Source organism: Theobroma cacao, chromosome 2 (genome assembly GCF_053813885.1).
Source record: "Theobroma cacao isolate CCN51 chromosome 2, ASM5381388v1, whole genome shotgun sequence".
Lineage (NCBI taxonomy): Eukaryota > Viridiplantae > Streptophyta > Magnoliopsida > Malvales > Malvaceae > Theobroma > Theobroma cacao.
The window spans coordinates 1,625,763-1,648,392 of record NC_142640.1 but is presented as its reverse complement, the minus strand read 5'-3'; the positions used below and the strand labels follow the sequence as shown (position 1 = coordinate 1,648,392).

General features: G+C 37.5%; 8 protein-coding genes and 1 pseudogene across 13 annotated transcripts; 3 read left to right on the top strand and 6 right to left on the bottom strand.

The window, feature by feature from the left end:
• Positions 1-1,026: 1,026 nt before the first annotated feature.
• On the top strand, positions 1,027-1,991 carry LOC18607245 (diphthamide biosynthesis protein 3-like). 2 transcript variants are annotated; one of them, XM_007041306.3, is made up of 2 exons: positions 1,027-1,408; positions 1,718-1,991. In XM_007041306.3, the coding sequence occupies exon 1, from the start codon at positions 1,150-1,152 to the stop codon at positions 1,396-1,398; it is 249 nt and encodes an 82-aa protein (XP_007041368.3). In that variant the 5' UTR covers positions 1,027-1,149; the 3' UTR covers positions 1,399-1,408; positions 1,718-1,991. The 2 variants fall into 2 exon arrangements, with proteins under 2 accessions (XP_007041368.3, XP_007041367.3); XM_007041305.3 differs by having other exon boundaries at positions 1,028-1,408; positions 1,702-1,991.
• A 626-nt stretch (positions 1,992-2,617) lies between these two features.
• On the top strand, positions 2,618-6,187 carry LOC18607244 (Pentatricopeptide repeat (PPR) superfamily protein). Of its 3 annotated transcripts, none has more exons than XM_007041300.3 (3): positions 2,618-4,726; positions 4,815-4,846; positions 5,810-6,187. In XM_007041300.3, exon 1 carries the CDS (start codon positions 2,762-2,764, stop codon positions 4,712-4,714), a length of 1,953 nt encoding a protein of 650 aa, XP_007041362.3. In that variant the 5' UTR covers positions 2,618-2,761; the 3' UTR covers positions 4,715-4,726; positions 4,815-4,846; positions 5,810-6,187. The 3 variants fall into 3 exon arrangements, with proteins under 3 accessions (XP_007041362.3, XP_017970537.2, XP_088659810.1); XM_018115048.2 differs by having other exon boundaries at positions 5,752-6,187; XM_088803684.1 differs by lacking the exon at positions 4,815-4,846.
• A 654-nt stretch (positions 6,188-6,841) lies between these two features.
• LOC18607243 (transmembrane epididymal protein (DUF716)) lies at positions 6,842-8,542 on the top strand. Its single transcript, XM_007041297.3, has 2 exons — positions 6,842-7,180; positions 7,349-8,542. Exons 1-2 carry the CDS (start codon positions 7,146-7,148, stop codon positions 8,271-8,273), a joined length of 960 nt encoding a protein of 319 aa, XP_007041359.3. The 5' UTR covers positions 6,842-7,145; the 3' UTR covers positions 8,274-8,542.
• A 156-nt stretch (positions 8,543-8,698) lies between these two features.
• On the bottom strand, positions 8,699-10,590 carry LOC18607242 (strychnine-10-hydroxylase-like). The gene is made up of 2 exons (XM_088803873.1): positions 10,036-10,590; positions 8,699-9,611 (listed from the first exon to the last, which is right to left on the bottom strand). The coding sequence occupies exons 1-2, from the start codon at positions 10,429-10,431 to the stop codon at positions 8,988-8,990; spliced, it is 1,020 nt and encodes a 339-aa protein (XP_088659999.1). The 5' UTR covers positions 10,432-10,590; the 3' UTR covers positions 8,699-8,987.
• Positions 10,588-10,980, bottom strand: LOC148763908 (demethylepipodophyllotoxin synthase pseudogene; annotated as a pseudogene).
• Positions 10,981-12,666: 1,686 nt separating this feature from the next.
• LOC18607240 (xanthotoxin 5-hydroxylase CYP82C4-like) lies at positions 12,667-14,178 on the bottom strand. Its single transcript, XM_088803842.1, has 2 exons — positions 13,885-14,178; positions 12,667-13,698 (listed from the first exon to the last, which is right to left on the bottom strand). Exons 1-2 carry the CDS (start codon positions 13,954-13,956, stop codon positions 13,075-13,077), a joined length of 696 nt encoding a protein of 231 aa, XP_088659968.1. The 5' UTR covers positions 13,957-14,178; the 3' UTR covers positions 12,667-13,074.
• Positions 14,015-14,457, bottom strand: LOC148763907 (cytochrome P450 CYP82H23-like). Its single transcript, XM_088803294.1, has 2 exons — positions 14,110-14,457; positions 14,015-14,059 (listed from the first exon to the last, which is right to left on the bottom strand). The coding sequence occupies exons 1-2, from the start codon at positions 14,455-14,457 to the stop codon at positions 14,015-14,017; spliced, it is 393 nt and encodes a 130-aa protein (XP_088659420.1).
• A 3,559-nt stretch (positions 14,458-18,016) lies between these two features.
• On the bottom strand, positions 18,017-18,705 carry LOC108660423 (cytochrome b6f complex subunit (petM)). Its single transcript, XM_018114461.2, has one exon. It carries the CDS (start codon positions 18,575-18,577, stop codon positions 18,212-18,214), a length of 366 nt encoding a protein of 121 aa, XP_017969950.1. The 5' UTR covers positions 18,578-18,705; the 3' UTR covers positions 18,017-18,211.
• Positions 18,706-19,343: 638 nt separating this feature from the next.
• LOC18607239 (B3 domain-containing protein REM20-like) lies at positions 19,344-22,345 on the bottom strand. Of its 3 annotated transcripts, XM_088803839.1 has the most exons (6): positions 22,032-22,345; positions 21,829-21,946; positions 20,761-21,268; positions 20,473-20,618; positions 19,735-20,065; positions 19,344-19,624 (listed from the first exon to the last, which is right to left on the bottom strand). In XM_088803839.1, the coding sequence occupies exons 2-6, from the start codon at positions 21,892-21,894 to the stop codon at positions 19,596-19,598; spliced, it is 1,080 nt and encodes a 359-aa protein (XP_088659965.1). In that variant the 5' UTR covers positions 21,895-21,946; positions 22,032-22,345; the 3' UTR covers positions 19,344-19,595. The 3 variants fall into 3 exon arrangements, with proteins under 3 accessions (XP_088659965.1, XP_088659963.1, XP_088659964.1); XM_088803837.1 differs by having other exon boundaries at positions 19,344-20,065; XM_088803838.1 differs by having other exon boundaries at positions 19,344-20,065; positions 22,052-22,345.
• Between the last annotated feature and the right edge of the window lie 285 nt (positions 22,346-22,630).

Below are 22,630 nucleotides of genomic sequence, written 5' to 3'. Positions count from 1 at the left end.
AAGAAGTAAAAGATAATAATAACTAACCTAATCAACAAAATTAGATTCAATTAATTCGATTAAGAAAGTCAATTAAGTTAATTAAATCAATTCAATTTGATTAACAAAATTAAATTAATTAGTCAATTATTTTGGTTCATGTAAGAAAATCGACCAATTCGATTAAAATATATAACAAATTTAGTAAAATCGATTAATAGTAATTTTAGACCGATTTAATCGACCTAATGAATTACTCATTCCTATTTAGATAAGAGATTTTTTGATTTATAGAGAGTTACAGAATTTTCTTTTTACATGACAATATTTGGGAATAGGGAAATTGAATTATAAATCATAATAAACTATTGAATATGTAAAATGTGAATTGTTTTGTACATAATTTCTATCCTTATCTCATGACCCATTAATAATAGAAAAAAAAGTATAAGCAAATCATATTATTATATCATTGGGAACAATTGGGTTAAAAATTTTTTCAACAAGGATTTGAAAGCAATGAAAAATGGCTTATAATTTAATTTAATTTATATAATCAAGTAAAAAAATGCCTCGAAAACTCAATAGAAAAATTCTAGGCACACAAAAAGAAATACTTAGAACATGAAGAGATGAATTGAAATTTTTTTCAAAATTTTGGGTGTTCCAGCAACACCCAAAACACGAGATTAAAAAGAAAAAGTGTATAATTGAAATAACAATTAATACTCTTTTTGTTCGTTTTCTTTATATTTTTATTTTGAATGTTTTAAAATAATTTTAGTAAAATTTTTAAAGTACTTAATATTTTTATTTTTTTAATATTATAAATTTATTTTTATGATTTTTTATTTTTACATTAAAAAGTATTAAATATATATTATATATTTTCTAAATTTTAATATAAAAGATATTAAAATCAAAATTTCGTCTTAATTTTCATAAAAATATAAATAACATGAAACTCATAAGGACCAAATTGAAATTTCCCAAAGACCATGACCGGCCATATAGTAAACCGACATAAAAGATGGCTATAAAAGCAAACCCTAAAACCCACCTGGTCAAACGTTCTCCGTCTTCTCAAACTCGTCGCTTCAACTCGACGCTGCTTGGCACCTAGAAGAAGAAGAAAAACTTCTAAAAGGCAACTTTGATCATCCAGAAACGATGTCGTACGACGACGTGGAGATAGAGGACATGCAGTGGAGCGACGAGTTGCAGGCATACACTTATCCATGCCCGTGCGGCGATCTTTTCCAAATCACAAAAGAGGAGCTAAAACTCGGCGAGGAAATCGCCCGTTGCCCAAGCTGCTCTCTCTACATCACCGTCATCTACAACGCCGAGGATTTCGCCGATGACAAATCAAAGAGCAACCTCGAGCCTGAAAAACGGCAAGCCGTCGCCGTTGCTTAAGATCCTTTAGGTCATTATTATTTAAATTACGATTTCGTCACTTTTTCTTGTGATTTGCTGGTACAATTTTGTTGACTGTAATCAGTTATCTCATAATTCAGAATTTTGTTGATTCGTTAACCTTAGGTTACTTTATTTTGAAAATTTTAGCTTCTGAAATTTGCTTTATTTTGACGCGAGGGTCATGCCTTTAGTCGAGTTGATCAGTGATAGTCTTTTTCTTCCCTTTCTTCATATTGTTTTACTGTTTGTTTGTGATGTTTTCTTTACAAACTCAAGCTCACTGAATCATAATTCATCCAGATTTTCATCTTAGCAGTTGGCAAAGAACATAACTATACGATTGTTAAGGATGTTTGGTTGGAGATTAATACCTTACGTGATGTGCACTGCTCTGCTAGCATTGATGAGGGAATTTTGGTAATTAACACCAAGAGACTTATTATTTTTTGTTTGTGATATTGATTTTACAGTCATTGTAATGGGTTTTTCTTCTTTATTGGGATTGTATTTTTAAGATTTGAGTGGTGTAAACTATGAATGAACACATGAATTTGATCTCGTCAATACCATACAAGATGCTTGCTTTTCCATTTGATGGTTTGGGAATTTGGGGTTATGACAAGCTTTGTCGCGGCATTCTTTGAATGCATCATCCTTCAAAGAAAGGTTAAGGGTGGTGAATGCAGTTAATTTGGTGGTTGCTTACTTGCTCTTCTAGGTCAAAATTGAAGTATTAAATATATTTGCATTTGATATATTTAAGTAATTATATATCTAAAAAATTGAAATAATTGAAATTGAATTATGTCGGTTATAAGTATTTTGAATGATTTCTTTTAATAAAATTACTAATTTTTATATTTTAATCAGGATGAACTCAGCTTATAAAAATATTAAATGTATGGACATTTGATATATTTTAAACAATATATTATTATAATGATTTATTATTTTAATTATTTTGATTAAAATTCTGAATATTGAAAATCGATTAAATAAATTGAAAAAAAAAATCAATGTTTTAATCTATTTAAAATAAATATAATTTAAATGATCAAATTGAATTAATGGAATTTGATTGGTCCAATCAATTATTTTATTAATATGTCCTTACCTCTTACTGTTTTTACCATTCCAACCATTATAGGGCAGCAAAGCCCGAACAAACCCTTCCGGCCATAATAGGCGGCAGCACGGGCCACGTCACGGCCCAAGTTAAAGCGACGTAGAATGAAAAACAAAACCCTTATAAAGCCCTCTCCTCCTCTGTTCTCCAATGTCATCTTCCTCCTAAAGCCGTCCTCTCGTCGTTCTCGTTGTGCTTTACGGCTAAAGCTCTTTCTTCTTCAAGCCACTCTATATGATTAGAGATTCATCGAAAGCCCTTTTTCCCTCCTTCAATAACATGAAAGCTCACAAAGTCCTCAGCTCTCAAATCCTGAAACGGAAGAAGCTAAAAACAGTTATTCCTCATTCCTCTGCACTTTGCTCTTCAACCTCACAACTAGTCACCTCCGACCAATCCCAAACTGCATCATCACAAATATCCCCGGAGCTCTTGATTGAATCGGTCCGCTCTTCTCAGTGGCATTTCATCAAACACCAATCATCAGACCTCAACCCATCTGTTATATCAACCGTCCTCTTAAATCTCCACAAAACCCCGGAATTAGCCCTCCAGTTCACTTCCCACATCGAATTCCAACGACTCGATGTCAAAACCCGTTGCCTTGCCATTGCAGTTGCCTCACGTCTCCCATCCCCCAAACCCACTTTACAACTATTAAAGCAAACCATTTATAGTGACATTGCTAGTGTTACAGTCATTTTCGATGAGTTGGCACTTGCTCGTGACAGGTTAGGTATTTCAACTACTATTCTTTTTGATTTGTTAATAAGAGCTTGTTGTGAAATGAAGAGGGTTGATGAAGGATTAGAGTGTTTTTATATGATGAAAGACAAGGGTTTAATTCCAAAGATCGAGACTTGTAATGATATGTTAAGTACGTTTTTGAAGTTGAACAGAACTGAGAGTGCTTGGGTTCTGTACGCTGAGATGTTTAAAATGAGGATTAAGTCCAGCATTTACACGTTTAATATAATGATAAATGTGTTGTGCAAGGAAGGGAAGCTGAAGAAAGCAAAGGAATTTGTTAATTTCATGGAGAATTTAGCGGTTAAACCAAATGTTGTTACTTATAATACACTAATTCATGCTTATTGTTCGAGAGGAAGAGTTGAAGGAGCTCGTTTGGTTTTGAATGCAATGAGAAGTAAAGGTATTGAGCTGGATTCTTACACGTATAGTTCTCTTATTAGTGGTATGTGTAAGGAGAAAAGACTTGAGGAGGCATCTGAGATGTTTGAGAAGATGAAAGAAATGGGATTGGTTCCAAGTGCTATCACTTATAATACCCTAATTGATGGTTATTGCAATTATGGGGATTTGGAAAAGGCATTTGGTTATCGAGACGAAATGGTTGAGCGGGGTATATTACCAACTGTCTCAACTTACAATTTGTTAGTTCATGCACTATTTATGGAATGTAAAATGGGTCAGGCCGATGATTTGGTTAAAGAAATGAGAGAAAAGGGGTTGGTTGCTGATGAGATTACGTATAACATCTTAATTAATGGATACTCCAGGTGTGGAAATGTGAAGAAAGCATTCAGTTTTCATGATGAGATGTTAACAAAGGGGATTCAACCTACACAGGTAACTTATACGTCACTTATTTTTGTTTTAAGTAGACGGAATAGAATGAAGGAAGCAGATGACCTGTTTGAAAAGATAATGAGTAAGGGTGTCGCAGTAGATGTTGTAATGTTCAATGCATTGATTGATGGTCACTGTGCCAATGGCAATATGGAGCGTGCATTTTCATTATTGAAGAAAATGGATAAATTGAATGTTTCTCCTGATGACGTGACTTACAATACTTTGATGCAAGGGCATTGTAGGAAGGGAAGAGTCGAAGAAGCTCGTGAGCTTCTTGATGAGATGAAAAGAAGGGGAATTAAACCTGATCACGTTAGTTACAACATTCTAATTAGTGGATATAGCAGGAAAGGGGAAATGAAGGATGCATTGAGAGTTCGTGATGAGATGTTGAGTATAGGTTTTAATCCCACCCTTCTCACTTATAATGCCCTTATTCAAGGGTTTTGCAAAAACCAGGAAGGAGATCTTGCTGAAGATCTTCTAAAGGAGATGGTTAGTAAAGGCATTACCCCTGATGACAGTACTTACTTGTCTTTGATTGAGGGGATGGGGACAATTGATCACTCTGTGGAAAGTTGTAACCCTTGCTGAGGACAAAGAAAGGTGTGTGGGCATGTTTATAACTTGTTTGCATGGTTGTTTCTCCTAAAGCATGCAATTGCATGATGCACTGTGTTTAACACACCTGTAGGGTCATGCAGAATGAAGATGAAGAGATGTCAGGTCAGTTGTCAAATTTCTTCACATGGCTTAGTTATCACATTTATGGCCATTCCATGTGCTGTATTTGATTTTAGCCAAAGTCGTAGTGGGTTTTTTAGGCACAAGATATTCAAATTCTTAGAATGATGGCAAGGATGGTCAAACATGTGAATTTTATGTGCATTCAAACTAGGGCATGTTATATGTCCAAACACTTGTTTACTTCAGGCAAGTGCTTGATCAATAATTTCTTGTAGGAATTTAGGTTTTCATGCAATGAGATAAGACTTCCACTCTGTTGATTTATTAAGATCCTAGTGCTTGATCCAAAGAAATTAATCAATGTGATGGCTTAATCAGTCAACAAGTTCTTGGCCTGAGTCAAACACATGTTACTTCAGACAAGTCCATGATCAATAATTTCTTGTGGGAATATAGGTTCTTAGTTAATGATCGATAATATATCTCCATAAATCTAGGAAATTTTGCTTGCATTGTATTATTTGGTCTACCTACTTGAGCCGATAACATGCGAGATTATGCAGGATTATACACAAAAGATCCTTTTTTGGCTCTTTCTTTACCTCTATCTCTCTTAACTCTAGGAGGTCTTCCTCTGCTACCAGGTTTTTTAGATTATTAATTAATATCCTAGGTTAAACACAAAGTATCCAATGAGATAGATGCATCATTTAACCAATTGTTCTGTATTTCATTCTGCCACTGATGGTAAAATTACATTGCTGCGACAACCTTATCGGAAAGGATTTTCACCAATTGAACTGCTTGAATTTGGAAAATTTTCGTGCTAATTCTACTGCTGGCAAATTTGCTTCTTATACACTGACATTTATATCTGCTTAGAACCATTTTTGGCTTACTAACACTTTGGCATTTCATTGTTGGAACATAAATAACCAAAGCAGATCTCTGCGTTACATGGGCCCTTCTGTGACATGGGCAATGCAATGGTCTTTGTTTCAGGGCTGGAGATGAAACCAGAAGTGAAGCCTGATTCCCTGCTTGGTCACCAGCAACCATGCTTTATTCTCTGAAGTTGCATGCCTTCTTCGGTTAATAAAGAGCAAGCAACAACAAGTCATTTGCAGATAATTTTTTGACTACAGTGCAAGCAGATGTTGGTTTCATTAAGCATTGTTACTCTTTTACTTGAATTTTTTTTCACATTATTGATTTATTTACCAGTTAACAACCCCCTCTGGCCAAAAATCGAAAAGAGGTAAATGTGTATACTAAGGTTGTATCATTCAAAATTCGGAAAACTTGAGTTGATATTTGACTCATGATAGCTATTTGAAGTGATTGTAAATTAAATTGTTGTACAAAACTTCAGATTTTGAAGGATACTTTAAATTGATACATGTAACATCTACAGTTCATTGTATAGTTGGATTTGCATGGTCTTCCATAGATCCATTTGCCTTAGTGCTGGTCGGGGAATTTGGCAATAACTCCCCGGTATTAGATCCAAAGGAAGTGGGGGAATTGAAATATAAAACCTCCAATTCTCCACCCTGGTTGGATACTTAAGCAAGCGGTGAAGAGCCTGGATCACCTCCTAGACATCGTTTGCCTCATATTTTGCTGCAAGTCCATTGCTTGAAAGGGGCCTTTCTTTTTCTCATCCCCGAATTAGTAAATTGCTTTCTTTTGGCATTAATCCCCCTGAATCATGCTCTGCTGCATAATTAGACAACTCATATTCAAATCAACTCGACATGAGACCCTGAATAAACAGTTTCTCTATCCCAGGAGATAGGATTGCTAGTGACTTAATCGCGGACCTGGACCACTAGAAACATACATCTCCTAAATGTCACTCGAATATCCTGATAGGATACCTGGAATATTATCAATCTTTTTTGTCGTTAATTAACTTCTTAGTAGATGAAGTCCCGTGGAGAATTGTATTTCTTGGCTGAGTGGAAACATCTTTGTTCTTCTTTTGGCAGGGTTTTTATATTGGAGACATCTCATTCTCCACTAGACGGTGATTGGAAGAAACATTTGGCCCTCATAATCCCGAAGGGCCATGGCTTTTGTACCTTGCATGAAATTTAGGCTTTCTTTATTTGGTCTTGGTGGTTTTACAGGCGGCCAACCACAACAACCAGCAACAAAGATACATTTTTGCTTGTCTGATCCTGTTTCTTTGACGTATTCCAATAGTTGATCTAGATCATGATCCTTCCAGTATCGAACTCCGATCTCCTGCTCTTGTCAATTTTGGTGGTCTCGAAGTGAAGCAATGAATGTCTTCTTCAAACTTTTACTTTAGTATACAATTGATCTTTTCTTAATGGATGTATCATCCTTCTCATCAACTTTTGAAAGGTTTCAAAGATAAATGGCTGTCTTTTCTTGGCATTTTTGTTTGTGGAAACGTATGCATCATGCACCAATGACCAAACATTTGAATATGATTCCCACCATGATGAACTTTTAGCACGATGCATATACAAGTGTTTCAGGTACTTAAGTTTTTGTTGGGATCAAGTGCAGATACAAGACCCTCCATACCCGAGAGACAGAACCTTCCATGGGCACATTTGTTGGACACTTGGTGCCAGGCCTGGCACTTACCTTTCTTGGCCTATGGCACACCATCAACAATATCAGAAACTATTGTCTCAAGGGCTCTACGAAATTTACAGTAAGGTTTTGGTACCCCTTCAATGGCCCTCTTTCTAGATTCAAACATTTGGAGCTCATTTTTATCCTGTCTTTTTCCCTGTTAGCAATTTTCATGCAAATTTTAGACTACCCTTTTCTTCGATTTGCTTTCGAACTTGATAGCTTCGAGCATGCGAGCATGTTTCTCCACCTTGCCATATTTGCAGGTTTCACTCTTTCTGCTGAATTAACTCAGTCCTCTGAGATTCTATCTGCTGTTCCGGGAATTCTTGTAGCTTCTGTTTTTGGTCAGGAGCTTTTCTTGCTCCATTTCCACTCAGCTGATCATGTTGGACTTGAAGGCCATTACCACTGGCTCTTGCAGCTCATAGTGTCTGTGTCTCTCCTGGCAGCTTTAGCAGCAATGCTTCTACCAACTAGTTTTTCCACGGTTCTTGTTCTTTCGATTTCTGTTGTATTTCAGGGTTGTTGGTTCATGAACATGGGATTTATGCTGTGGACACCTGAGTTTGTTCCACGAGGATGTATTATGCAGTTGGCTGAAAGCAGCAGTGACAGCATGCATGGAGCTGTGACTTGCGAGTCACATGAAGCAGACATGAGGGCCAGAGCATTGGCAAACTTGCAATTCAGTTGGATACTCTCTGGAATTCTGATATTCACAGGATTAACCTGCCTGAAATTCTCCAAAAAATGCACCCTAGGGGCACAATCAACTGAATATGAGCAACTTCAAGTTAAAGGCAGCGATGTCCCCATAACTATTGATAGCTTCAAGCGAGCTGATCCTTAGGTGTTAGTAAATTTTACATGTAACCCTCCATCAATAACAAAGAAATTGGATCAGAAGGCTGATCCTGAAAACTTCTACGCTAGTGAGTAAATATTAAGATGCTCTTGTTCTGGATTTGTCATTGCCAACTCCCTATGTGACATTACTAGTCACTGTCTCTGCTAGCCAGTTGCTGGCAGCTACACCGTTTTGCACTCTCTGCTTCATGCAGTTTATGAATGAAAATCTACTTTTGGCTGAGCAAAATAAAAAAATGCTCTTGTTCTAAATAGTTGCAGCATGTTAACTGTTCTTGAAACCAACATAAATAAATAAATAAATAAATCATCTCGAGTAAGTCAAAACAGAGTAATTAGTCTTTGTGAATTTTTTTATGGGACAAAATTCCAGGATATACGAGGATCGCAAGCTTCCTATGTCAGCCACGGTCATGTTTACCTGAGGAAGCTCCCACTTTCATGGCTGCTACACATACCAGCTTTAAATATGATAGTGAACCAACTAAAATTTTCCCTGGAAAAGAATGAACTGATAATAAAGAACGTAAATACAACATTTTACTTCTATTTTTCATGTTTGTGAATAACTACAAGTAATTGATTTGACAGTCCTTTTTGGCAGACATTTGCATTCAACATAATTGAATTGCGAACCAAGTAATTTGGAATCCGAAGGCAACCTTTTTCTTTCTTTTTTCCATTGCTTAATATTGAATCATCCATAGAGCATGGAAGGCAACCGTGGGGTAAGCGTAACCTCTAATGGTGTAGCTTTAGGAACAGTTAATCCAGGGGTTTCACTCATGTCGATTGCTATGTCCGAGACTGTGCCCCATTCGAATCCATGAAGCAGCCCAGCCAATGCCAAGGGCATGACTTGCAGCGCAAAAGAGATACCCGGACAAATCCTTCTACCAGAACCAAATGGTACAAACTCAAAGTTTTGATCTTTCAGATCTAAGTTAGCATGGTCACTGAGGAACCTCTCAGGCAGGAATTCGGAAGGCTTTTGCCAAATGCTGCGGTCACGCTGCAACTTCCACAGGTTAACCAAAAGGCGAGTACCTGCCGGAACGTGGAAACCAGCTATTGTGCAGTCCTCCATGGCTTCTCTTGGTACTGATAGAGGCACCGCTGTGTGTAACCGCAATGTTTCCTTGACAATGGCTTGCAAGTACACCAAGTTGTTTATGTCTGACTCTTCCACTTTCCTATGCTTTCCAACATGGATGTCAAGTTCATCTTGGGCCCTTTTTAGCACGTGGCGGTTGTTCAATAGCAAGGAGAGTGCCCATGTAAGTGTGATCACATTGGTATCATTGCTACCCAAGATAAGACTCTGCAATCAGCATTCCCTAATCAAATGTTATTTGTTTTCTGATTGATGCTTCAACAATTTTGAGAAAAGGAAAATGAAATTGATGGTAAGGGTAATGTAATTAATTTACTCTTGTTATAGATATTTAGTTATGTTACATCCCTTATAGCAAGAGCGATTAACTGATGACTGATGATTAGAACTTCCATAAGGTCTAGATTTCTGCAATTTACTCTTGTTACAGATATTTAGTTATGTTAAATCCTTTTAATTGCTTGATTCAACTGTCCTTAACATGAATAGACATTGAAACTTATATTTTGATGGTAAGTGAAAAGACTGGGAGAGTCATCATCAGTCATATAGTTTAGCCAGAGTAATACAAACTGATGTTATGAAAATGATGCCTATTATTCTGATAGCAGCTGGATTAACAAGAACATACCAGGCGCGTAGCCTTAATGGTAGTATCTGCCTCTTGAGTTGGAATGTTGCCATCATCCATGACCGACAACATGACATCAATGAAATCTTGTTCCCCTTTGATGCTCTTCCGGAGCCTCCATCTGCGGTGCTCATTTACCAAGCTTCCAAGCACAAGATCCAACTCCTTTGCTGTCTTCTTTATATTGCTTATGCGCCCCATCACAACATCCAGCCAACCAAGAAAAGGAACCGCGTCCGAAACCAAGAATAACCCTGCCAGGTAAAAGAAATCACCCATGGCCTTTTGGCATCGCCTGGATTCATCATCACAGCATCCTTCAATACCAGAGTATCTTTTTCCAGCAACCGTACTCACTATGATGTTCATTGCCAAGTCCCCAATCCTTTCCTTCATTTCCACCACAGCAAGGCCTCCGCTTTTCACAGATTGCTCATATAAGTCCTTTACAAAACAATTGATTTCTGTGTCCCGGACATGCTTGAGTAACTCGAGCCAGCGACTAGAGAAGAGCTCAACCGTTGCCAGTTTCCTTATGTTGCGCCAATATGGTCAATAAGGAACGAAGCCCAACATGCCATGGTCATACCCCATGAGCTTTATGGCTAAAGATTTTGGACGTGTAGGGAAGACCCTATCATTGGTTGTGAAACATTCTTTTGCAACTTCACTGTTACTAACAACAAGAGCTTGATGAATTCCAAGACGGACCAAGAAGGCAGGTCCATACTGGTCAGCCATGTCTCCAAATGTTCTATGTAGCAGCTGATGTTTTCCGAGGAGATGAAGGTGACCGAGAAAGGGTAATGCTCCTGCTGGCTCTGGTGGTCTCCTCTGCCGTTTCTTCTTGCCTTTAACACGGATGGTAACCACCAATATGCTGACGATTATGGTGAAAAGAATTGCAAAAAAACTTTGTTCTTGCAATTGTTTGTAGGATTCCATTGTGAGCCTTCACTGAAATGTACCAATGTGCGAGATTCACAGTGATTCTTTCTGATAGTGAAACTCTTGTGGATCTGTTGCAAATTATTGCTAAAAAAAGGTTTTCCTTGACTAAAAAAACTCGAATAAAAACAAAATTGGAGATGTTAATTCAAGCTCGGCAAGTTCAAGCCATATACTACTATTTAATTTAATCATACGTGGTCCAATAGCTAGTATACCTTTCACTTACAATTGAACTTTCCTAGCAATATTCGGGACTACTCTTTTCTGTCCTTTTTGCTTCTTCTTTTTTGCTACACAGCTACCCTGTGGCATCCATCCCCTATGTCCTCTACCCTTTCAAGAATGAAATCTTTATGAACATTTTATGCTATGAGCTCCTAATTTTTTCCACAGGGATGGATTATGCAGTGGATGAAGGTAGCAGTGACAACATTTCAAGGATCAGTCAGTTTGAGTAGTGAGTCAGACGTGGCAGATTTGAAGGCTAGAAAGCACCGCTCAACTTGCAATACCTTTACTTTCAGCTGGAAAATGAGGAACAGTCTAACTGAATTAGCTGATAGGATGAATCAATAGTAATTAGCTGATAGGCTAGAAGCATAAGCATTTAGCATAAATAATATACCTAATGAGTGAACATGTGGTATCCATGAAGCCAGTACTTTTTTCTAGCTTTAACTAATACCCATAGCGCTAGGAAGGCAACCTTCCAATAGGGTATAACCTCGGGGCCTTCACTCACGTAGCCGAGCCAATGCTAAGTGCAGGACTTGAAGCTGCAAAAGAGATACCTGGACATATCCTTATTCTACCAGAAGCAAATGGTATATACTCGAAATCTTGACCCCATTGCATCAAAATTTGTATTGTTCATTAAGGAACCTGAGAGGCTGGAACTCTGAAAGGCTTTTGCCAAATTCTGGGTCATGCTGCAGCTTCCACAGTTTATCAACTGTTGGAATATTTTGCAAAGTGAAATAAAGAATTAAAAGAATTTATCGATTATATTCGATGAAATAGTCAATTAAATGAAAAATTATGAAGGGTAGTCGACTAAGATGATGTACGGACAAATTGAAAGACTTCAAAAATAAGTAAACAAATAGTCAATTAACGGTAAATAGCTAGCCCGAAAGTTGTAGAAAATTATGGCAAAAAGAAGTTAATAAATAGTCAATTAAAGTAACGATTTAACTGATTTTAACAAGGAAGTGCTTGCACATAAACTTCCATTTATGATTATTTTTGGCTCCATACATCTTTTCTTTTTGTTGAAGAAAGGGAATTAAAGTCCTAACAACGCTATCTTATTCCAAACTCAATTAATTAAAGCTCTCATGAAGAATGGATTGAATTCTTTACTAAATCAAAATTGACTAAACATCTGCTTTATATACACTTTTCTATGCACAATCACCTCAACAATTGACTAAAGTTAAGATTATTGATCTGCTTGTTGAATAGATGCACCAAAGGCCCATATATAATTAGAGGGTAGGTGTGTGTTTACTTTAATTCAAACTCTAACTGTAAATTAACAAACGGAGAAGACCCATTTTTTTTTTTTTTTAGCATTTCTTACTAGAAACAAGGTAGAGGTATAGTTACCAAGGAAACAGGATATTGACAAGCATTTTCATGGAAAATGACTTAAAGATTATTGCCTAGTAAGTTCCCAATGCGACTTGAACGCCTGCCTTTACACTAGGCAGGCAGAAACAAAAGCAAATGTTCGTAAGGGATCAGAGCGTACCTAGAGAGATAACCCATAATCATAAAGTCGTCAGGACAATGTCCTGAATCACCAGGCATCCCTTCTCAAAGAAAGCAAGGAAAGCACAACTCCGGAAATACTAGAACAGATAAGGTGTCTTAGCTCAAAGCAACCTAAACTAGCTAGACAACTAAACAGAAGATCAACACCCAAATACAGATATAATCGGAAGCAAACATAATTTATTAGTTTAGATAACCCAAAATAAGGGTATTTTGCACTGATATGCCATCCTTATTGATCAAAATGTATGGAAGAAAATGGAGTCAACATGCGGCCCCTTGGGAAGCAATGATTTCTCTCTCCAGCGTTGATCAACACGCATAGAGATTGGAAGATAACCTTGGGGTAACGGTGACCTCCAGTGGTGTAGCTTTAGGGAGAGTTAGTGCAGGGCTTTCAGTCATGTCGACTGGTTTATCTGAGACCTTCCCCAATTCGAATCCATGAATCAGCCGAGCCAATGTTAAGTGCAGGATTTGGAGCGCAAAAGTGGCACCTGGACACATCCTTCTCCTAGAACCGAATGGTACAAACTCAAAATCCTGACCCCTCACATCAAACTTGGCATGTTCATTAAGGAACCGCTCAGGCACAAATTCTGAAGGCTTTTCCCAAACGTTGGGGTCTCGCATCATCTTCCATAGGTTGACAATAAGGCGAGTGCCTGCTGGCACATGGAAACCCGCTACGGTACAGTCCTCCATGGCTTCTCGTGGTGAGAGGGGCGCAGCTGGGTATAATCTCAATGCTTCCTTAACAATGGCATGCAAGTATGGGAGGTTTTTCATGTCTGACTCCTCCACTTGCCGATCCCTTCCTACCTGGGTTTCAAGTTCATCCTGAGCCTTCTTTAGCGCATGGCGGTTGTTCAATAGCAAGGAGAGTGCCCATGTAAGTGTAAGCACAGTGGTGTCGTTTCCACCTAAGAGAAGACTCTGCAATCAAATTTGCATGATCATCAGCATAGTTTTGTTTCATTGTGAAGGCCAGAAAGGAAAATTTGCCAAGTCTGCATCTGCAGCTAGACTTCTTTGAGCCCAAATTCTCCTTTGGCATTTCGCTTCTGAATCAAAATAGCTAATTAATGAAAATTTTATCAGAATTTGGTCATCAACATGTACCTGACAAGTAGCCTTGATAGTAATATCTGCCTCTTTAGTTGAAGTCTTGCCATCATCCAAGATAGACAACATGACATCGATGAAGTCTTTGTCGCCTTTGGTATCTCCTGCGAGCCTCCTTTCGCGATGTTCATTCACCCAGCTTCCAAGCACATAATCCAACTCCTTTGCTGTCCTTTTGAATTTGCTTATGGTTCCCGTCAGAACATCAATCCAGCCAAGAACAGGAACTGCATCTGAAACCGTGAATAACCCCGCCAGGTAAAAGAATTCGTTCAAGGCCTTCTGGCATCGCTTGGATTCCTCGTCATTTCTTCCATCAGGGCCGCCATATCTTTTTCCAGTCATCATCTTCACTATAACATTCATTGCCAAGTCCGTAAACTTCTCCCTCATTTGCACCACAGCAACGCCCCCACTTTTCACAGATTCCTCGTATAACTCTTTAAGGAGATTGTTGATTTCTGCTTCCCGGACATGCTTGAGTAACTCGAGTCGACGATTAGAGAGACGCTCAACCGTAGCAATTTTCCTTGTGTGGCGCCAGTAGGGTCCATAAGGAGCTGAACCCATCAAGGTATGGTCATAGCCCATAAGCTTCGCGGCTAAGGTTCTTGGGCGTGTGGGAAAGACCTTGTCGTAGGTAGTGAAGCATTCTTTTATAACTTCCCAGCCACTCACAACTAGTGCTCGATGGATTCCGAGGCTGATCAAGTAAGCAGGTCCATACTCGTCAGCCAAGGACCCAAGTTTTCTATGTATCAGCTGGTTCTTTCCAAAAAATGAAGGTGACCAAGCAGCAGCCTAGCTCCGGCTGGCTCCGGTGGTCGTTTATGTTGTTTCTTGTTGCCTTTGACTCTGACTATAGCCCCAAAGATGAAGATAACTGTAGCGAAAAGAAGTCGAAAAATGATCTGTTCTTGCAACTGTATGGAGAATTCCATAGTGATTAATTGAGATGGAACCGATTGCAAGGTTGAAACTGCAAATATCCTTTTGGAATTTATAGCAAAATGTATTGCTTGATTGAAACTGAAATGAGGAAAAATATCGGGAACAAGGTAGCATCACATGTCAGACTTTATGTATAATAAATTTATATTAATCTAAAATAATAAGCATACGTGCTTTTTGATATATGATTTAATAACACAAAAGATACTTTAATTAGATTAATTGTAATGATTCACTGCATTAGAATTTTCTTCATCCTTTCGTACGTAACTTTCTGATATTTAATATTATTGTAAACAAAAGAGGAGATTTAGCCTCAATCACCCATCATAAGACTTACAAAAATCTACACTTTTAAACTTGCATCTAATATTGGAGTCTAGTATAAAAAAAATAATATTATCTCTTTATTGAGATCAAATTATCTTAATTTAATTTTGATAAAATACAGAAAAAATAAATATAAATCCATGCTTTGAATTTTTTTTAAAAATCTAACGTCACCTACTTTTCAAATATGGAAAAAAAAATCAATGGAGAAGGACAACGATGCCAAATTTCTCAGCTATATTCCCACGTTTTTCTATATGTTCTATTGGCTTCTTTTCTCCCCCTAGAAACCTCTATGACGTAAATTAACATTCATTGCTGGCTCCTGTGGTCTTGGGTTGCTTGTCATGTTAGAATGGAATTGGCAAATAGTTTCTTCTTGCAATTATCCGGAACATGAACCCCTCCCTTGGCTTCTATCCTTGAAGTTGCAGCATGAATCAAATTTGATGGCCTGAGAGTTCTTTCTTTCTACCAACTTGGGGTTGTGGCTGAAGAAGGTATAGAACCAATATTGGTTCGGATTTTCCATATTATGGCTGTTTTTTTGTCCCTTGGAAACGGCTGCCATGGCTGCCGGAGTGCAAATGATGGTTTAATATTAATATATATGATGAAACCAATTCTAAATTGACTAAAATCCAATAACCACCGAAGCTACAGTAACTTTGAGAGCAAATGGTTCTTAATTCTTTAATCATATGTACTATATTGATCTTTGTTTATTGTTCATTGAACAGTCTGTCTAATTTCTTTTCGTACATTATTGAAATCTGTAGTAAGAAATTAAGTTTTAGGTGTTCAAATTGGGATTGCAAAGACCTCAATCTTGTCCTGTGTGAAACCCTGCCTAAAATTAATTTCGGCTATAAATGGCAATGTGCATGCATGCATGAAAACTTGGAAAGAAAAGTGTCACAAGGTTTCCTGTATGAGTTTCTTTCGTCAATGATATTGACTACATAAGATAGCCATGGACCTAGACTTAAATGGATTTGATTGGTTCATTCAGACCATGATGAGTTGATGCATTTGGCTGTGTTCCAACATCATCAGGATCCTGATTGGTCGAGAGGAACCCATGCCAAGATATTTTCTTTAGTGGCCAAGAAAGATGGAAGAGCTTTTGTTGATAGGCACAGTGAACCCAATGCTTGAACAAAAAACCCAAAATGGGGTGGTGAAAACTGCCCGGAAGCCATCTCTGCTGAAAATGAGCACAAACGATGGTGGGGGTCTGTTGACTCACACTTGAGAGCACAGCCCGCCCTTTTTTGACTGCTTTGCAAGCCAATGGGTAGCCAATTTTGCCAGCCTTGTTTCATCTCTTACCAACAGCAACTTTGACTAGCAATTTGCTCTCTAAGCTTAATTGAGAAATCTCTCAAAAAGTGGGAGTGATCTTCCAATGCTGTAATTTATCCTGAGAGGAGGCATTCGTCGAGCCGCAATCTTGGCATCAGTTTGAAAGACTACATTTTCAAACTTTCCTCTTCAAAGCTGATTCTTCACCTTCTTTTCAAAGCTCTATTTTCAGCAACCAATACATCATCTGCTTTTAAATTCTTTTCCATGAGTTTCCCTTGGCAGTTCCCAGCTATCACACCTCGACTTTGAACCAAAAGCACCATCAAAATTTATTACTATGCAGCTTGATTCGGACAGCACCACTTCTTCTCTGCCCCTTTATTCTTTTTTTTTTTGGCTCAGCCAATATAGTGGGTTTCATTAATAATCTGCTTAAAGCAGCAATGAGGTACAGGCAGGGTGCGATCACCCAGTTCTACCCGCATACAAATCAACATGAGATAGCTGGTAAAAACACCCAATAATACAGGCTAAGCTTTACAAAGAGTTTAACTAGATAATTGAGAGAAAAAGGCTGCCACCATGCTAAAAGCATAGCCTAGCTGTCAACTCCATGCTTTGCCCCTTTATTCTTACATGAGCAATTTTCGAAGATTGGATTTCTCCTCTTCAACTTTTAGCTAACTCACCTACCGGGGGGCTTATCCTAGCAATTGAATTAGGAATATTTGCTCAGGCTTCCCGTAAAAAACACCTTTGCACCGGCTTTTCCAATTAAACCAACAAGCGCAAGCTACTTGAATCTTTCTCCTTATCTGCAAATCTTAGTGAACCAAATATTTCAAACAGCCAGTCATTAAAAGTTCTCACTTTTTCTTTGTCAAAATTGAGCCTAAAACAGCCTTCACCATACTCCTCTTCTCCAGTCAGAAAGAAGGATCATGTGCTCCACCATTTCACTGTCTTTATTATAGGAGACTGAGAATGGCCTAGCTAGTACCCTTTTCCTCTAGAAATTGTTACTAGTAAGCTGATGAATGTGTATACATGATTCTCCACAAGAAATTCTTTATTTTGTTGGGAACTTTCAATCACCAAATCTCTTTCCAGACCTTGCTGTCAATGGAGTGAGCTGAAGAAGGCTCTCTGACTGCACATTTGTTCTGCTATGGCAGTATAACTAATTATTATAGACTGTGGAGAGGACCAATATAAGATTCAAAGTGCTTTTTACTTGTAGTGGAAAAGAATGTTTGATTGAATTGATTTTTAACTAAGGAACTAGAAATTATCTAAATAAGACAGTTCAAGATTGCATCGCTAATTATGACCAGAGTGGCAATTCCTCTTTTTCTTTAGAGTTGGTGGACTGGTGGCAATTTCAAGTTATATAGTAACAATGGAAAAGAATTCTGCAAGTCTGTTTTGTTCACTTCTTGAAGAGTCATTTTGTTCTTCTTTTCTTCGTTTTAGTCGTTGATATCAGGAAAAAAATACATAGGCAACTACTTGTCTCCAACATAATTAGAATTGACAAGGATTAAACGGAAATTGTCTTTGTTATTTTATCTGATATAGTTTCAAAAATCGCAACCCAAGATACTTATTTGGTTTTGGAAATTGAAAACAAATCAAGTTCCACATCAATGGAGGAATGAAAGAAAATTAAAAGTGCAAGTTTGCTAAAGAAAAGCAGACATACATGAAAGAAGCAACTTAAAACTCTCTAAAATTCTCAATCAGCCTCTTCCAAAGATGCTTCAATTCGAAGAAGAACAAACCCCACAGCAACCCCGACGAGAACAAGGCCATTCATGATTGCTGCAATCCTGAAAATCTCACCAACTGCGTTGCAGGTTGAAGAGAGGGCACCGCCACCTTTTCCCTTCGATGGAGCTCTGAGTGAGCTCACAACCTTTGCAAAAGATTGCTCGGTGCAAACCGGCAGGCCTAGTGAGACCACATTGTTGTGAGCCTTTAGCCCACCGAAAGCATTCAGCCCTGATATGTACTTCACATTAACGCTCGTTCTCCTCCCGGGACTGATAACAGTGGCAGCAGCAAGTGTGACAGGGGAGAGTGTAGCTGAGGCTGTTGCCATTGCTATACAAAGAAAGAGAAGGCTTACAACTTATGGAAAACAAGAGTTGCAGAGAAATAAAAAATGGGGTTTAATTTGTATGTGGGGAGAGATGATGGATAAGGTACTGTGTGGTTATATGGTTGCGAAGCAGATTAGGTGAGCTTATAGCCTAGGGAGAGAACAAAGATTGTGCACCTTTAATTTCTGACCAAAAGAAATATGAGATACAAGGGGATGCCAATGAAGATTGGCCACTGACTGAAACCAATCTGCACCATTGGAATTGATTTACTTTCACTATCATTAAAGTAGAGTTTATTTGATCAATGCATATATGGACAGGGTAATTTTTTTCCATTTTGAGAAATTTTTATATTAAAGATACATACATTTTATCATTTAGTCGAATACGAAAATGTTAAATATAGTAATTTTTAACTTATCTTTCAAAGTTCACAAATCTTCTTTTATTTCCTGTCATAAACTCAATAACACAAATATTATAAGATATTCATTTATTGGATATGTAAGTATGTCTCATTATATTTTTCTTTGTTCAATATTGTTTATCAAATAAACATAATTTTGATCATTTTTTTAAATATCCTATAAAATTAAAATTTCAAAACGAATATACTTTGCATAGTTTGAAATTCAAAATTTGTAAATTTTACTTTTAAAAATTTTATAACTTTATAATTTTATTAAATTAATGATTAAAATTGACTTTATGTGACAAAAAATAAATAAATAATAAATATAATGAGATGAAAAGAATATTTAATCCAACATTTTGACCGTTTTTACGTAATATTTTTGAAATGACGCATCAGCCCAACCCATAGCCTTAAAAATGAAAAAGTCGGGCCACCAAGCACTTAGGCCTTCCACTATGTGACCTACAAAAGCCCGCAATTAGACTTAGACAGTTCTTCATGGCCTTTCCGATGTTCTATATCAACTTTTTCGCAAGGGAGCTTAGAGACCAAACTCTGAAGTGTTGGTCTGTTTGATCCACGACCATGAGAATTCATGGTTAAACTAGAAGCATCTTGGACTTGATTGCTGTAATAAAGCGTTAAACCTTGACAAGAACGTATATCAGGTTGAATTCAAGGACATAAATCCTGGTATTACACCTTAAATACAAACTATGTTTGAACTACTGGACGGACCTGGCAAAGTCTTGTCGCTATGTTTCTTTTGGTAGTGCTTCAAGGTTGACTTCTGGGATTTGGTATGTTTCCCACGGATAATGTGAACTTTCATGAACTTGGGTTTTTGTTCATTTTCATTTTCAAGCAGGAATTCACAGATGCATACGTCACGCTCCTGATTGACTCTGTTTCGATTGCAGAAACTTCTCCATCCTATTATGCATGTTCGACGATCCTTCCATTTACGAACCTTTCCAATCTTTTTCCGATCATATGGGTCAAGAAACGTAATTTCCTGATTGTCCTCCAGAATCAGATCATAATCTCTTATCACAGTACTTGGAACATACTGAGATCCACACAAAGAATATAGCCAGAAGTTAGTAGAAAACATTCCGGACAAGCTAACTAGCATTCTTGGCATTGGAGCATGTGAAAACATAATATTGGAAAACAGAAAATCAAAGTAATGGAGAAATATCTAATAGCCAAGCAGCATTAATCAACACAGGGACAATTGTCGTAAAAGGTAACTATGTAAATAGTTTCTACTTTCTTAGTAGCAACATTACCAATCCCATATTCCCAATGTTAATAGCTTAAAATAAATGTACATTGAACGCAAGGAACATATTATAATTTTATTATGTAAATAGATTGGGGACTATCGAAGGTCCAGTGCTGTATTTCCTACAAGGACTTGCTCAACCTAAAATGTGGTCAAAGATAAGAAGGAACAAGAATAAAAGACCATACCAATTCATTTCCCCTCCCTAGTCTTGTCCTCGCCACAAAATAAGGATTCAATTCTTGGACATATCTCTCTGGATTAAGCTCCTCATATTCAACCTCCATAGAGGTAGTTTCTTCATCATTCACAGCAGCTAAACCCTCATGCAGCCCTAAACCGAATAAACTTGACGGTTATATTTTGGCACATAACAAACATGCATCATTTTATGAGTTATGAGTGAAGGAAATGGCATGCATATGTCACAATTTCCCACACACACACATGCACTCACATACAAAAATTATAGTTACCACTGTTTCTTTTATTGATCTTTCTCTGGCCTCTTCTATTGGTTAAAGTATCCAATACTTCTTCATTTTCCTCCTCTCTCTTCATCTCCAGGTCACTGTCTTCTCCTTCTTCCAGATAGCCATCATCATCATCATCATCCTCCATCTCCAGCACACTATCTTCTCCTTCTTCCTGATAGCCATAATCTTCTTCTTCATCATCTTCTTGTCCTTGTTCTTCCCCACTTTCTCCCTTCTCAACTAGATATGAAACATTCTTCTCACATCCATCAAACCCATATACTTTCACATCGAACACAGAACATCCAACATAACTGAAAACTAATATATCTTCTTCCTTTATGGAGTTATCATCAATGAATCTTCTCCAACCCTTCTCAAAAAACATCCTGCCATCACATTTGTTCAACTCCACATGCCTGCATTGCCCTTTGCAATTTCTAAGAGTGGCTGTTGCAGGCATAGGCATCAATCCATTTGAACACACAACAGCGGTAGGTGGGATGGACTACAATTACAAAATGCAGCTAGATATCAGGCATAAATCAATTAAGTAAGCAAAACAAAGTCAAGTAACAGAAACTGCATAAACATTTTCCTTCCTTTTCTTTCTACAATTCACTACCATGTGCCGTAAAGAAAATCTGTGTTTTTCTTTCTGACTTGCTAGCTAGTGCTTGTCTTCTGCAATGAGTGGAGAACTTAGGTCCACCGCATTGAAGCACCCTTACATCTATCTTTTTAAACCCCACAAAAAACAGTTAGGGAAAACCAAGGAACCCTGTCTATATTATCTTCTGACATGTCTTATACAAACTAGAGTCCAATAGTAACACATAACCACTATATCTCATCACATTATTGACATAATATATTTTTTTTTGACCCATGAACCAAAAATGGTACAACCTCAACCTTTTTCAGATGTACAAGCCAAATGCAAAATGAAAGAACCAAAACCCGGAAAATGTCCAAAGAAAGTAAGAAACTTGAACAAGTTAAAGCTTGAACTAAAAGACCCAGATGACAAAAACTGAATCTTTGAGAGAGATATAGAGGAAGAGTTACCATTCTTTCAAAGCTTAATTTCGGGAGGTAAACTTTGAAGAAGTTCTTAGCTTCAAAGTTGGACATTTTCAAAGAAATCAGTGGAGTTGGTAGGATAGAGTTGTGAACAGAGCAAGAACTGCAAGGAAAACAAGCAGAATGACGAGCAAAATACAAGCTCCAGAGCGATGAAAGAAAGGTTAACAGAGCGATTGACAGCTGACCCTTATGACAACTTATTTACCCAATTGCAGAAACCTAGTGTCACTCAGTTGTTGGTCGGAGTTGCATTGTTCCGGGCCTCGATTCTCTTTGGCTCCATCTCTGCTTTTTTACTTCTTTCTTTTATATAATCTGTCCGTTTAATTATAGTGCACTCTCTCTCTCTTCCCTTTTCCCTCCATCTTTCCTTCTCTCCTCTGCCGTCGCCGGAACCGGTGTCGCGGCTCTGTGCCTACGCCCTTCTTTTCCCTCTCCCCTCCTCAGTCCTCTCCCTTCTCTTCTTTCCCCTGCATTCCTCGTTATTTTAATTTCGACGTCCACTAATGTCCAAAATAACCTCACAAACTTAAAAAAGTCCATCCGGATCCTATTAGTCACGTGTTGCCTCTAGCTAAATCAATTTGTTAATTTTTATATTAACAAAAAATGTCAGCAAAAACAAAATAAATAAAACAAACAAAAAAGAAGGACAAAAAATTTAATCCAAATACTTTTCAGTCAAAAGCTCAATAGAAAAATCCAATATGCTAACTCTAAAAGGCCAATTGTCAAGTAAATTAATTCTCAAACCCAAAAAAGTAATATGCTTTTTTTTGTTAAA

Coding starts and splice junctions, on each gene's coding strand:
- LOC18607245 (XM_007041306.3), top strand. CDS start 1,150: ATGTCGTACGACGACGTGGAGATAGAGGACATGCAGTGGAGCGACGAG.
- LOC108660423 (XM_018114461.2), bottom strand. CDS start 18,577: ATGGCAACAGCCTCAGCTACACTCTCCCCTGTCACACTTGCTGCTGCC.
- LOC18607240 (XM_088803842.1), bottom strand. CDS start 13,956: ATGTTGTCTATCTTGGATGATGGCAAGACTTCAACTAAAGAGGCAGAT. Junction 13,699..13,884: donor CTATCAAGGCTACTTGTCAG/GTACATGTTGAT, acceptor ATTTGATTGCAG/AGTCTTCTCTTAGGTGGAAA.
- LOC148763907 (XM_088803294.1), bottom strand. CDS start 14,457: ATGGGTTCAGCTCCTTATGGACCCTACTGGCGCCACACAAGGAAAATT. Junction 14,060..14,109: donor CGGTTTCAGATGCAGTTCCT/GTTCTTGGCTGG, acceptor CAAATTCAAAAG/GACAGCAAAGGAGTTGGATT.
- LOC18607242 (XM_088803873.1), bottom strand. CDS start 10,431: ATGAAGGAAAGGATTGGGGACTTGGCAATGAACATCATAGTGAGTACG. Junction 9,612..10,035: donor CCATTAAGGCTACGCGCCTG/GTATGTTCTTGT, acceptor TGCTGATTGCAG/AGTCTTATCTTGGGTAGCAA.
- LOC18607243 (XM_007041297.3), top strand. CDS start 7,146: ATGGATGTATCATCCTTCTCATCAACTTTTGAAAG. Junction 7,181..7,348: donor TTCTCATCAACTTTTGAAAG/GTTTCAAAGATA, acceptor GATCAAGTGCAG/ATACAAGACCCTCCATACCC.
- LOC18607239 (XM_088803837.1), bottom strand. CDS start 21,894: ATGTCCAACTTTGAAGCTAAGAACTTCTTCAAAGTTTACCTCCCGAAA. Junction 21,269..21,828: donor AATTAAGCTTTGAAAGAATG/GTAACTCTTCCT, acceptor TTGTAATTGTAG/TCCATCCCACCTACCGCTGT. Junction 20,619..20,760: donor GATCAATAAAAGAAACAGTG/GTAACTATAATT, acceptor TATTCGGTTTAG/GGCTGCATGAGGGTTTAGCT.
- LOC18607244 (XM_088803684.1), top strand. CDS start 2,762: ATGATTAGAGATTCATCGAAAGCCCTTTTTCCCTCCTTCAATAACATG.